Source organism: Aspergillus piperis (genome assembly GCF_003184755.1).
Source record: "Aspergillus piperis CBS 112811 unplaced genomic scaffold BO85scaffold_9, whole genome shotgun sequence".
NCBI classification, from domain to species: Eukaryota; Fungi; Ascomycota; class Eurotiomycetes; order Eurotiales; family Aspergillaceae; genus Aspergillus; species Aspergillus piperis.
The window spans coordinates 612,155-624,569 of NW_020291599.1; the positions used below are offsets into that span (position 1 = coordinate 612,155).

Below are 12,415 nucleotides of genomic sequence, written 5' to 3' on the forward strand. Positions count from 1 at the left end.
ATAACACCACCATTCTGCCCAACTGCATGCCAGGACGCTGAGGAGCTTTCCTCCCGGGCTGGTTGTACTTTATTGGCGTCGTATTCACTTCTGTGTTTGTTGTTTTACTGGATATTTTATGTCTTTACTTTTTGTCGTTCCTTTACCCAACTACGACTAAGCTGCGGTTCCCGCCCGTCCCACTTTTGCTTGCTCCGCGCTCGAGTGCCATCGTCATTGCTGGTAACGACCGTGGCTTCCACCTAGCCTGGAATCCCATTCCGATCTATCATTTCGACCTGCGTTTGACGTGGCTAGCCCTCACCTTGAGCAATCGTGTGCTTGGGGCATTTTAGACTCACTCCGCCTTTATTCCTCTGCAGAGACAGCCCAGCTACTGCCTGACTGTGGAGCCTGTCCTGTCCTGCACTGCTCTTGGTGGGATAGTTCAACTGTCTCCTGCCCGAGCATATGGCAGATAACAAGCGCCACAGCGTGGGAGCAAGAACATCTGCACAGGGATCGTCTGGCGCAACTGCAGGCCAGGGAATGGCTGGTGCCATGGTGCCTTTGGAGGTGGCATTGAGCCGTGCAATTGGCGCACGGTAAGCCTCGACCTATCATAGCACTGTTGAGCAGAGTTTCGTCTGTCCAGCAAGTGCTAGCACCTGCATCCCTTTGCCAGAAAGCCTCTGGATGGATGTATAGAGATCTCAAGTTCATGCTGATGTTGTGTTTTGTACAGTGTTCGTATCAGTACATCTCCGGTCGCCTCCACCATTGAGGGGACTCTGTTCACAGCCTGTCCGATCACAAACCTCGTTGCCATCAATACTGCCGAAGAAGGCAAGTCACAGACCGGCGATTACCACGTCATCCCGGTGTCGCGCATACAATCCTTCCAAGTCCTCTCTTTGTCTCCGTCCAACACCGATGGGGCTTCTTTCTCTGATGCCGTACCGCCTTTGCACGCACTTGATATTCGCGCTCTGAAGGCGCGGGAGGCCGCTGCTGTCGGGAAGCTGCAGGAAGGTGAAGCACGTCGAGGCAAGGGAGTCACCAAGGAGGCACAGGATCTCTTTGACGCATTCAGTCGCACAATGCCGGCCCGGTGGGATGGAACCAAGATCATCGTAGCCGATGCCGTCTCCATTGCGGCTCCTTACCGCCCCGACGACTGCCGGCCGCTTGTGGCGGGTGACACGGCTGCTCTTGCCCGAGTACGCATGGTGGTAAGTTGGCCTTATACATAAGACAGGATACGTCTGACAGTTGTGCAGCTCGAGATGGAGCGTAAGAAGATTGAACTGCGCAACGCGAGTGCAACTATTGGTAAGCCTAATACCATTCGTTTGGGACGGACCCGCTTGCATGAAGAATGGCGACTAACAATCTGATTCTAGGAGCCGGTGCTGCTGGACAACGTAAAGGGGGCTGAATACTACTTCCTAAATTTTTTTACCCATCTGAAAGGCTTGATTTTGCCTCTTAGGTGCAGTGCCGGGGATGATGATTTGCGTGGGACTCATTTATCCATGAACGCAATTTAGCGAAAATGATAAACCGGAGAATACGAGTTCTCCCTGATTGTCAATTATACACGGAAAGGATTGCGCGAGGGGCCATGGTCGACGGTCCTTCAAGCAGGCACAGACATGGACAAGGGCGACATGGCTTATACAGAAGCGGACTTGTACTTGACCCATGCTTGGTGCAGTGGACAAGCTTTCTGTCCTGGAAACCAGCGCATCATATAGGTCGGGAATGGAGCCTTGCCTTCTGGCATGTTCTTTAGATTTATTTCCATTAGATACAGGGGCGGCATGAATATGAGACCTATCTGATCTATTTATCTTCATTGACTGAACGACTACTGTATTAATCAGTTGTGTCATCAAGCAGCACATGTCCCATCAAGAATGACCGTCTCCGTACGGAACAACAATCTACACCCTATCTCCGTCTCGATATTATTCATAAAAAAGAAATAGATCCCGATAAGACCAACTAGTGGAGTCAATTTTGAGTTCCCTTTCTCCGAAAAAGCAACAACTGATTATTTGTTGCTTGATGTGTATATTGCATATTGATGGGAGATTACTTATGTCGGGAATACAGTAGTTCTGTTCAGCTGAGGCTTACCTTGGTACTATTGAACCACTAGATGATTAGATCCGGAAAAGAGAGAGAGAGAGGTATCGCTTTTGGCTGGGATGTGGGTATGAGCATATAGTGCGTGTGCTGAGTGAGTTGATTAGATTGTGATTGACGGTCATGCGCTTGGGTTAACCTTACCAGGCTTATCTAGTATTTATCATATTGGTCTATGTGTAGTGGTGCAGGTAGACTGCTAGCTGCAGTAAGGAATGAATTGGGTGGATAGTAGATTAGATATAACACACATTCTCTATCGATTATAACAAACACAGCATAAGAATCCTCCTGTAGGAATCCTTATATTCCTAGCAACAAAAGTAGCCAAACAACTAGTAGTACTCATCACATAGTAATCATTCAATTGCACCAATTCCTATACTGAATCTCTGTAAGTACCCAACCCCTTCTGCACCAACAATAATAATGTTATTAACTACCAATTCCTATGAACCCCCTTCCCCCCCCTCCTACAAGCAGCACTCGGACAAGGCGCCAAAGCCCGTTGACTCTTCCCCTTACATCTCCCACGCTTATGCCACAGATTCTTCACCCAGCTGCCTGCCTGCGCCCCCCCTGCAATTCGGACATGTCACTCTTCGAGCGAAGAATGTGCCCGTGTTCACGGACCGTAGTGCCCCCCCGGCACATCGATCGCAGACCGTGCGTGTCGATTTCCACCATCCGCCGGAGCCTTGGCAGTTCGCGCACGTGGTTGTGATCGCGCCGGTGTTGGCGCAGGTGGGGCATTTTCGGGGCATTGTTGTTGTTGTTATTGTCTGGAGATGTGTGATTGTTAGGGAGGTGGATGTGGTGGAGGGGAGGGAGAGAGGGAGGTAGCTGGTTTGGTTGGGAGGAGGGTGTTAGTTGTAGTAGGTTATTAGGGTTGAAGTTGGGTGTATAGGAGGTTGATGGGAAATAGACTGCTCGACAAGAAAAGGGATTATCGATGCTGTAATCTACTTAGATCTGAATCGCTAGTTATACTATTTATTGACCTTGCGGCTCTGGTCATCTCACAATGCTATAACTACATATACTATCAGACAAGGAATCGACCCCAAGATCAGTAATATAAGTATAAAAGTATAAAGTATACTACTTCTAGTCCAGAACCATGCCATAGCACTCAGCTACCTAGTTGGTACAGTGTAAATATGCATAAAAATGGTCTTAAGATTGATACCCAAGGAACAACTCCATGAAGTACTCTCATCTCTGGCGTGTGGAATGGCTCGGAATCGAACCCCAAGAAAATGCCCTTTGGTTCTAGCCAGTGGCATACCCCCACATACCATCACACCTGCATGGACCACGTATCTGTCACGAGGTGAAGTTGATCCTTCGGCGTGATGAACTTGGTTCATGCTTTGTTGGAACCGCTTGTAGCGCGGTCTGGCTTGGGGGGTAGATTGCAGGCAGTGGTATATATGGTGGTCTTAATGGGTTGGGTATTAGGAGGTTATATGAAGGGTGGGAATTATGGTGGTGGTGCAGTGTGGTAATGGTTCGTGGTTCGCTGAGGATGGGTATTAAGGTGTATTGTATGGGGATTTTGAGAAGTAATAATATCAGTAGACTTGAGAGAAGAGCATGGAGATGCTGAGATGCCGAGTTGCTATTGCTTTTGATGGTTGTTGATGTGGCATATGTACATTGCCTGTAGTATTCCACTGCGGGAGTCTACGATCTAGATACTACATCGATAACATTAGACTTAGAACTCTTAGTTAGTTTGATTGTCAACTCTATTCTCTCTGACTTTGTGGAAATCTACGAGACGAAGCTCTTTCGTTGGAATTCGAGAGTGAGAGGGATACGGAGTGTACATTCATTTCAAGAATTGACAGGACCATTTCTACGGAATCATTTCAAGTCCCACATGCACGTGGTTGGGGAGTTTGTGAAAGGTTCCACGAACATGTTCGCTTTCCAGGAAATCGTCGAGTAGTACTTGTCCTCGGTTCTGAAAATGTGATCATGTTGATTCTAGTTGGTCAACGTAGGTACTTGTGTGGATGGACAGGAGGACTGGAATAAATCTTGAGTGCATGCACAAGCATACTTGTGACATTGGTCTCCATTGTCTGTGTGTCTCGTGGATTCGGTCTATACCGTAGTCAAGGGTTCACGTCATATAGATAGCAGGTTTATATCCCCGGAGTGCGGACTTCTTATGCCTACACAACCTTTGCTTGCTCTCATCTAATTTTCTATGGGCTTCAAACGTTAAGCAGGATTTTCTCTTATTTGTTACAATTGAGGTTATATCCATGTAGTAAAGTGTATATTAATGGTCAACCCAACAAAGAATAGATTCCTAGAAGAGATACACATAACCACCTGTATGATAGTAGCACAAATAAGAGAAGATAGCTAAACCAGGAGCTACATTATCCATGATATTCGGGTGATTAAAATACTCGCATGTTACATTGGCAGCTGCATCAATACAATTTGGAATGATATGCAGTTATCTGTTGTTTCATTGATTATGTCCTCAGAGTAATAGCTTGTTGTCATCGACTGAGAATGCCAAGTTGTATACGTCCAGTGCGTGCTTCAGAGCGATCAGTGAGTGCGCAGGAGAGCTGGACGGGACAAAAGCCTTCAGTACTGTCGCTACTATTATTTTCGCCGGAGAAATAATATCAGCAGCGGCTTATCTACTAGCACTATGAAAGCATAATCAAACTTCAGTGATGTGAAGCGTGGCTGACTGACAGAATTTCAATAAACTACTGTGTAGTAGATAACTTAGTAGCTCGAACTATTGATTGCATTGCGGGATGAAAATAGTGTGATGAGTGACAATGACTTCGTCTGTGCTTACTGCAGCTGTTCAGCCCTCACATAACTACTAGTATGGAAAAAGGTTCAGGCAAGGCAAGGGAGTGTTGTAGAAAAAGAAAAAGGCAAAAGCCACAATGGAATTCTCCGAGCCGCTTGGACCCATTGTACTTTGATGTACAATAAAGTAGTCTAGTAGTAGAGACTCCGTGCATAGTCTAGCATAACAGCATAAGCAAAGAAAAGAAAAAGAAAAAGAAAAAGGGTATGGAAAAGAAGTGAGTGAGTGAGTGAGTGCATTCCGGGTTCCCTGCAGCTCCCGCCCCTCTTTTTGCAACAGAATCGGGATCATCAGTGGATCATCAGATGCAGGTTTAGCATCATGCAGATTGGGCTATTGTATGAACTATGGGATTAGCTAACGCGGGTGCAGGGCTGCATGAGATTGATAGTTTGTGAGTGTGTGTGTTCTCTTGATGGGGATCATTTTAGGGCATGGTCTGGTCTACTGTGGGATGTGTTGGGTGAAGTCTGCATGGCATAAGTGTGATGACATGATTTGATGGGTGGTGGCGATTGAGACATGGCGAAAAGGAAGGAAATAATGATGACTCAATGAGTTGAGGAAGTGGATACAAGGGACAGAAGATCATTCTTCAAGCAAATGATCGGTGTTGGGGCCACCCCGCATTATTGATGGGGTTGATGGGATGGGATCAGCATACTTTGTGCTTTGAAAGTAGTCTAGCTCTCTCTCTCGCTCTCGCTGCTGGAGTGTGACTTGACCCAAATGAGGGAGCAGCTGTTCTGCCCAGGTTCTGGGGCAATGAATGGGGCATTGAGGGGGGGGGGGAACAATGGCATACCTCACTAGCCATATGCACCTCAACTCATGAAATCCTATCTATCCAGTCTAGATACCTTGGCTGTGGTCATTTCTATCGGAAAGACGGCCGTCTTGTTCCTGCCGAGGGGAGATAAAAGGGAAAAAAGGACCAGAAGCGGCCGTGGATTATTGCATTGGGCGGCACCCAATCAGCCCAGCGATGGGGTCGTGTTTAAAGTTGGATCCAAGGAAGCTCCGAGTCGATTCAGGTCTAACCGCCAAGAGTCGGTGTGAATAATCTATTAGTTGTGATCATGAGAGACGGCACGAAGCGCCGCTTTTCTTCTTATTCTTTTTTTTCTTACGATCAGAAATAGTTGTAGACCAGTGTAGACATCAGTAACCTAGTGAGGTGGTGGATGTTTCACTACATGTCTACTGTTACTTACTGAATAGTACTCTGACTTGCCAACAACCATCGGCTATCCGCGGGTTGTTGCTGCTGTTGCTGCTGCTGCTGCTGCTGCCTGATCGCGTGAGGAGATGCTGGTTTAATCCCTCTCTTTCTTGCTACCCGTAGGAGGAAATTGATGATGATGTTGTTGTTCTTTGTTCAATCCTCATATCTTCTCCGTATCAATTGATCGATCGATCTATTGTCTCCACGAGTGATGAAGCTGAAATGCTCCAGTTGATCGCCAGCCATGGATGATGATCGAGTTTAGTCAAGTTAACTCCAAGGGAAGCAATTAATGCTGACCCCGGATCGGCCGGAAGGGACCAAAGACCCGAAGGAATCTAGAAAACGAGGATCCCCGCTCCGAATCTGGGAAGGTTGGCTGGTGACTTGTCGAGCTGAGCAGAACACCCAGCATCATTTGACAATGTTAGTAGTAGTAGTAGTACACAATTCTTGACTCGAACTAGGATTATTTCAATAGGGGCCAAAACAAGACAAGGAAGATGAAAAACAAAGGGCCCTTGGTTGAGTCTTCTTTTTGAGACGCGGATGGATGGTGGATCCTGGTGCCTGGCCTTTTTCGGACGGTCCTTCTTTTCTGTCATCATTTATCATTTCATGATTGATTAATAACCTTCAGCACCAGGTGATGCTCGTATCCCTAATCGACCAGGGGGAGAGGATTAACTAACTAACTAACTACTAGTGGACTATCGCGCTATGACGTTGGAGAGGCTGTGGCTGTTGGCAACAACATCCATATTATTATTATTCTGATGATTATTATTGTAATAGTAATAATCTTGTTCGAATTTCTCTGTTTCCCTTGGCGAGAAAAACAATAATTCCCATATCCACTTTTGGGTTGAAACTGGCACTACTACTGTTTAGACTGTAACTGACTGCCTGCCTGCCTTGACTCCCTCTTCCTCTCTCTCCCTTTGCCATTCCATTCCAATTCTCCATTTTCCCAAATGCTCATTCTGTTTCTCCGTCTCAACTGGTTCATCCTGCTGTGCTGACTGGTTGTGTGAATCCCTCCTTCTTTTTCCTCCTTTCATTTCTTTTTTCCCTTATCCTGTTTTTCTTTTCCTCCTTTCGCGTGCTTATCCCGCCTCTTTCCTGGCTCACTGTCTCTCTCTCTGCCGCTATCAACGGGGACGGCGTTCGTGCATCGGTCGCCCTTGCATCCCCCATCCTTTCTCCTCCTGCTCGGGCTGTCCTGCTGCCACTCCTATCTATTTCTCCCTCCCACACACACACCCTCCCTTGACATTTTCCTTTTTCTCTCTCGTGACTCTGATTTGCCTTCTTCTGCGTGAGCTTTTTTGTCAACGTCCCCACTCAGACCAGTCAATTCCCTCACCGGCTTTCCTTCATCACTCTCCTTCGGGCATCCGGTGCCCCTCGCCATTCTTCACCCTCGCGAATCCCTCCCCTCCGGTCCTAAAACTAGTATTCTCCCTCAGCGCTGGCCCACTTGAGACACATACACATACCCTAGTCCTACCTTTCGTCACTGATGGGGCTCGCGCCATCCTAGCGACTAACCCTCCTTTCCCTCTCCTTATCGCCCTCTTAAATCGTGCGCCGTCCCGCCCCGACGGCACTCCCTCTCCGACCATGGGTGTCTCCCCATCTGGCAATCATCATCGACGGCGGAGCTCAGTGCTAGCGGGCGCTTCACAGTCAGCTCCAATCGAACACCGGGACGATACCCCAAGGGCCATTGGAGACGCTGCTGGCTCCAAACGAGAGGAGCCCAAGTCCTCGCCGGCTGAGGACGCCGACATCTCCGACCTGTCCTCAATCGCAGAGAGCTTGGAAATGGATTATATTAGCTCAGACGACGACCTCCATGATGACGAAGAGACGGGTCTCACAGCGAAGCAGAGACGCCAAAGGCGCCGCAGAAGGCAGCAGCGTCGACAGTTGGATGCCCGCATCGCCGACGTCAAGGCCTCGAAGCACGATACATTACCCTTTGGATTCACAGACAGTGATGTCTTCAGGAGGCTGTCCATCAATGCGGGCTTGATCCTACTGTGGTATTTCTTTTCGCTGTCGATTTCAATTGTGAGTTGGTTGCTCCCGTGCGCGTATTTCCTGGCTCACATGCTAACCCCCCGTCGGTCTTGGTAGTACAACAAGTGGATGTTCTCCGATGACGATGTTGTCTTTCCTTTCCCCCTCTTTACCACGAGCTTGCATATGGCCGTTCAGTTTACCTTTTCATCCATTCTCCTATATTTGATACCCTCCCTGCGTCCGAAAGCGCCCGCTGCATCCACACCCACAGGCTCGCCCGTGAGCGAACATGATCCCCATGAGTCCCGACCGGTGGTCACCCGGTTATTCTACCTTACACGTCTCGTCCCCTGCGGTGCGGCGACTTCCCTCGATATTGGTCTAGGAAATATGTCCCTGAAGTTCATTTCCCTCACCTTCCTCACCATGTGCAAATCATCCGCACTAGCATTCGTCCTTCTCTTTGCCTTTGTTTTCCGCCTCGAAACCCCATCCGTCAAGTTGATCGTGATCATTGCTACGATGACCGTGGGTGTGGTCATGATGGTCGCCGGCGAGACCGCGTTCAATGCGGTTGGGTTTATCCTCGTCATTGCCTCCGCCTTCTTCTCGGGCTTCCGATGGGGTCTCACACAGATCCTCCTTCTACGCCACCCGGCGACGGCGAACCCGTTCTCGACCCTCTTCTTCCTTACGCCTGTGATGTTTTTCTCCCTGATCGTCATTGCGCTGGCGGTAGAGGGGCCTTTGGAGATCATCGCTGGCTTCCAAGCCCTGGCGGCTGCCCGTGGAGGCCTGTTTGCTGTCTTCCTGCTGATCTTCCCTGGTATCCTGGCTTTCTGCATGATTTCCTCTGAGTTTGCGCTCCTCAAGCGCTCCTCGGTCGTGACGCTGAGCATTTGCGGCATCTTCAAGGAAGTCGTCACCATCAGTGCTGCCGGGGTCATCTTCCACGATCAGCTCACTGCAGTCAACATCACGGGCCTGGTGGTCACCATTGGCAGCATCGCGTCCTATAACTACATGAAGATTTCGAAAATGCGCTCAGAAGCTCAGAAGGGCGCGTGGACACGGAGTCCTAACCTGGACTCTGAGGACGATTCCGATCCGACTGGGGAGCGTGGAGAGTACAGTCGGATCCGCAACCCCGAAACGAGCACGTTCCACTCTCCGGGCATTCATGTCGACGAGGACAATGTGAATATCACTCCTGAGGATGACTTGACCGCTGGCGGTCGGCGCTCATTCCGTGTTCGTGCCAGCGGCGCTAGCAATGCGCTCGGGTTAAGCATTAACACTACCAATGTAGGGGACCACGATAGAAATTTCTCCCCTCGAGTGTCGGCCCCCTCGCCCTTGAAATCAGCACCTCCCGTCATCACGTCCCTGGAAGCCGAGCTTAACCGGACGGCTTCCGGCCCTAGCCTCGGTAGCAAGCCCCAGACATCTCCAGAACGGGCTTCACCTGAAGGACGCTCAGCTAGCTAGACGAGGATCCTTGGAATTGCTGCTTCAAGCATTCTCACCATGGTTCATGGGACCACTGGTATGGTTCGACCTGGATTTTGCTTCCCTACTTTTCTTGATATCCCAAGACCCCTTTGTCGGTCTACAACGTCATGGCATCAGCGTTCGAGTTCGTCGATGGTCGCAGCACGTTTCTGATTTGGATGGTCCTTGTTCATTTTATAACGGCGGTTCTGATCAGCATGCCTAGAAATCGGCATGTCTGGAGTACATTGGGCGTCCCGCACATATTGGCAGACGATGTCTGGTATAGACAGTGATTTATCGAGTGATACCATGTTATCTATCTCTTAGCTCTAACGGAGCTTAATCGCATTGCAGTCTACGTAATATCGATGTCGAAGTAGAACAATCTACTCCAATATTATACCATTCACACACATCATTCTGTTCATACATTTAAATACTCCATACGTAGTACTATACTAATACATGGCTTCACTTCTCCGAACAACTCTGACACCCCTCCTCATCACTCCCTTCCCCATCACTCTCATCCTTCCCCTTCTTCCCCCTCGTAGTTTTCGACTTCGTCTTCGTATTCCCCTTCGCCTTCCCACCCCCATTCATCATCTCCATCAACGTCTTCTGCCCCTTCTCCTTCTTCGCCGCCTTCTTCGCCTCCGCCTCCATCTTCCGCTCATACTGCTCCATTTGCTTCTCACGCATCTCCCTCCCTTCCTCAGATAACTTCGCCTCCAACGCCCGGAACTCTTCTCCCTCAGGATCCATCCCAATCAACGACTCAAGCAGCGCGATTTCCCCCGCCCAGACGTTGAAATCCGGTACTAGCTTTGCAGAAGCCCCAGCCGGCTTCTTCTTGCCCTTGGAAGACCCATCATCTCCTTCCTCCTTGATATTTTCTCCCTCAGGTCGATCAATCGGCGTCTCTAATATCATGGGTAATCCCTCGAGCCGCGGCTCGTTCATGACGTTGTGGAATGCGCGGAGACCCAGGAATCCCGTGCCGATGTTGGCGTGTAAGTCGCGTTTACTTCCCCGCGGTGCTTTGGAGTCGTTTAGGTGCAGGGCGCGGAGGTATTGGAGGCCGATTACGTCGGAGAATTCTTGCATGAAGGAGGCGAAGCCTGATGGGGAGGTGAGGTCGTACCCTGCTGCGAAGCTGTGGCATGTGTCGATGCAGATGCCGATGCGGTGGTGGTATTCTTGCGGGATTTGGGATAGGATGTCCCGGAATTCGTGTAGGTAGCCGCCTATTGTGCTGCCGTGGCCGCACATGGTTTCCAGGACGGGGGTGACGGTGCTGGTGGCGGAGAGGGCGGAGGTTAGGGCCTTTGCGAGTCGGGTTATGGCTGAGGCGTGCGGGGTTTGGTTGGCGCTGCCGGGGCTGTGGGGTTGGGGAGTTAGTTGGGAGTTGTTTGGGGGAGTTGGGGGTAGAGGGTATAGATGTGGGGTGGTTGGGGGCCGTACTGGAAGTTGTAGAGGGTGATGCCGAGGGCTTCGCAGCGGCGGAGGTCGTCGAGGAATGAGTCGTATGCTTGCTTGGCTTTGGTCTTGTCTTCTTGGGCTAGGTTCACGAGGTAGGAGCCGTGGGGGAGGATGTGTCTGGTATGTGGTTAGATTAGGGTTTGGGTAGGTAGGTTCATTGGTATAGGCTCACTTTGCGCCGTCGTATTTGTGCTCTATGCAGAGGTTGCGGAATTGGTCGCGGTGGTCATCTTGGAGGGCCGGGTTGTCCCATTTGCGCTGGGACTTGAGGAATAGGGCAAAGGCGTTGCCGCTGGGAGGGATTAGTGATGGTTGGTTGGGTTGGGGTCAGTGGACATACCCGATGTGCATGCTGTTGTGAACCGCGTTGAAGACGCCTGTAACACATCGTAAGCATCATATCATGAATGATTGTATTCAGCAATGCCAACCTTTGGCGGCGCTGACATGAGCGCCTACGCACATGCGCAGACCCTGCGTGCGCGCCCTCAATGGTACCATCTCGACTTCTTCCTTTGTCTTTCTCTTCCTCGTAACTTTGGCCTTCACCTTCGGCTTCTCATCCACTTCTTCGTCCTTGATCTCGTCTTCGTCGTCAATGTCTGCCTCGACCGTGACTGTCTCTTCCTCCTCAACCTCCTTCTTCACCGAAACGACCCGACCACGAGATTTCCTCGGTGTCGCCTTGGGGCTCTCAGCAGATTCGGTCGGTGCTGTGCGCGCAGTGGATTTGCCAGACGGCGACTGCGTTCCGAGACCTTCGACGGATTTAACGCGCTTCGATCTTCGTAGCGGGGAGCTCTGTTCCTGAGCGTCGTCTGGCTTGCGCTTGTTGCCTCCCGGTTCGGGGGAGCGTGGCGGCTCAGTCGCCACTGCGGTTGAGGCTGCTTTTCGGCTACCGCGCGGAGGCATCGCAGCTTGTTTGGGGCACTTCAAAGAGTATGAAGTCACCCGATCTGGCCAGTCGTTCTGGAATGGTGGGATGGCAGGCGATGGTGGGCCGTGAAAGACAGCAGGATCGGCCCGGCGGTTTGACGCGGTCGACGCGAGCGGGAATTGCTTGCTTGAGGCGATTTCTTTATCTGGACCTCCCACGTGTTAGATCGAGTGGAATAAGAATTGCTTAGGTGTATTTCGATCTAGTAACTGATTTGAATCATAAATACTTCCCTGATAAATTATGGACTGTCCTCAAAGAGCAT

The 12,415-nt window shown here is 50.1% G+C and overlaps 3 protein-coding genes across 3 annotated transcripts; 2 read left to right on the plus strand and 1 right to left on the minus strand.

The window, feature by feature from the left end:
• Positions 1-7: 7 nt before the first annotated feature.
• Positions 8-1,826, plus strand: BO85DRAFT_397684 (anticodon-binding domain-containing protein). Its single transcript, XM_025657030.1, has 4 exons — positions 8-584; positions 725-1,211; positions 1,260-1,311; positions 1,383-1,826. The coding sequence occupies exons 1-4, from the start codon at positions 451-453 to the stop codon at positions 1,415-1,417; spliced, it is 708 nt and encodes a 235-aa protein (XP_025515471.1). The 5' UTR covers positions 8-450; the 3' UTR covers positions 1,418-1,826.
• Positions 1,827-7,619: 5,793 nt separating this feature from the next.
• BO85DRAFT_305748 (putative nucleotide-sugar transporter) lies at positions 7,620-9,964 on the plus strand. Its single transcript, XM_025655372.1, has 2 exons — positions 7,620-8,285; positions 8,352-9,964. Exons 1-2 carry the CDS (start codon positions 7,833-7,835, stop codon positions 9,723-9,725), a joined length of 1,827 nt encoding a protein of 608 aa, XP_025515472.1. The 5' UTR covers positions 7,620-7,832; the 3' UTR covers positions 9,726-9,964.
• A 166-nt stretch (positions 9,965-10,130) lies between these two features.
• On the minus strand, positions 10,131-12,403 carry BO85DRAFT_478016 (DNA-(apurinic or apyrimidinic site) lyase APN1). The gene is made up of 5 exons (XM_025662865.1): positions 11,645-12,403; positions 11,554-11,590; positions 11,386-11,505; positions 11,196-11,330; positions 10,131-11,112 (listed from the first exon to the last, which is right to left on the minus strand). Exons 1-5 carry the CDS (start codon positions 12,123-12,125, stop codon positions 10,203-10,205), a joined length of 1,683 nt encoding a protein of 560 aa, XP_025515473.1. The 5' UTR covers positions 12,126-12,403; the 3' UTR covers positions 10,131-10,202.
• Positions 12,404-12,415: the final 12 nt, after the last annotated feature.

Coding starts and splice junctions, on each gene's coding strand:
- BO85DRAFT_305748 (XM_025655372.1), top strand. CDS start 7,833: ATGGGTGTCTCCCCATCTGGCAATCATCATCGACGGCGGAGCTCAGTG. Junction 8,286..8,351: donor TTTCGCTGTCGATTTCAATT/GTGAGTTGGTTG, acceptor CGGTCTTGGTAG/TACAACAAGTGGATGTTCTC.
- BO85DRAFT_397684 (XM_025657030.1), top strand. CDS start 451: ATGGCAGATAACAAGCGCCACAGCGTGGGAGCAAGAACATCTGCACAG. Junction 1,212..1,259: donor TTGCCCGAGTACGCATGGTG/GTAAGTTGGCCT, acceptor ACAGTTGTGCAG/CTCGAGATGGAGCGTAAGAA. Junction 1,312..1,382: donor CAACGCGAGTGCAACTATTG/GTAAGCCTAATA, acceptor ATCTGATTCTAG/GAGCCGGTGCTGCTGGACAA.
- BO85DRAFT_478016 (XM_025662865.1), bottom strand. CDS start 12,125: ATGCCTCCGCGCGGTAGCCGAAAAGCAGCCTCAACCGCAGTGGCGACT. Junction 11,591..11,644: donor TCATGTCAGCGCCGCCAAAG/GTTGGCATTGCT, acceptor GATGTGTTACAG/GCGTCTTCAACGCGGTTCAC. Junction 11,331..11,385: donor CACAAATACGACGGCGCAAA/GTGAGCCTATAC, acceptor ACCACATACCAG/ACACATCCTCCCCCACGGCT.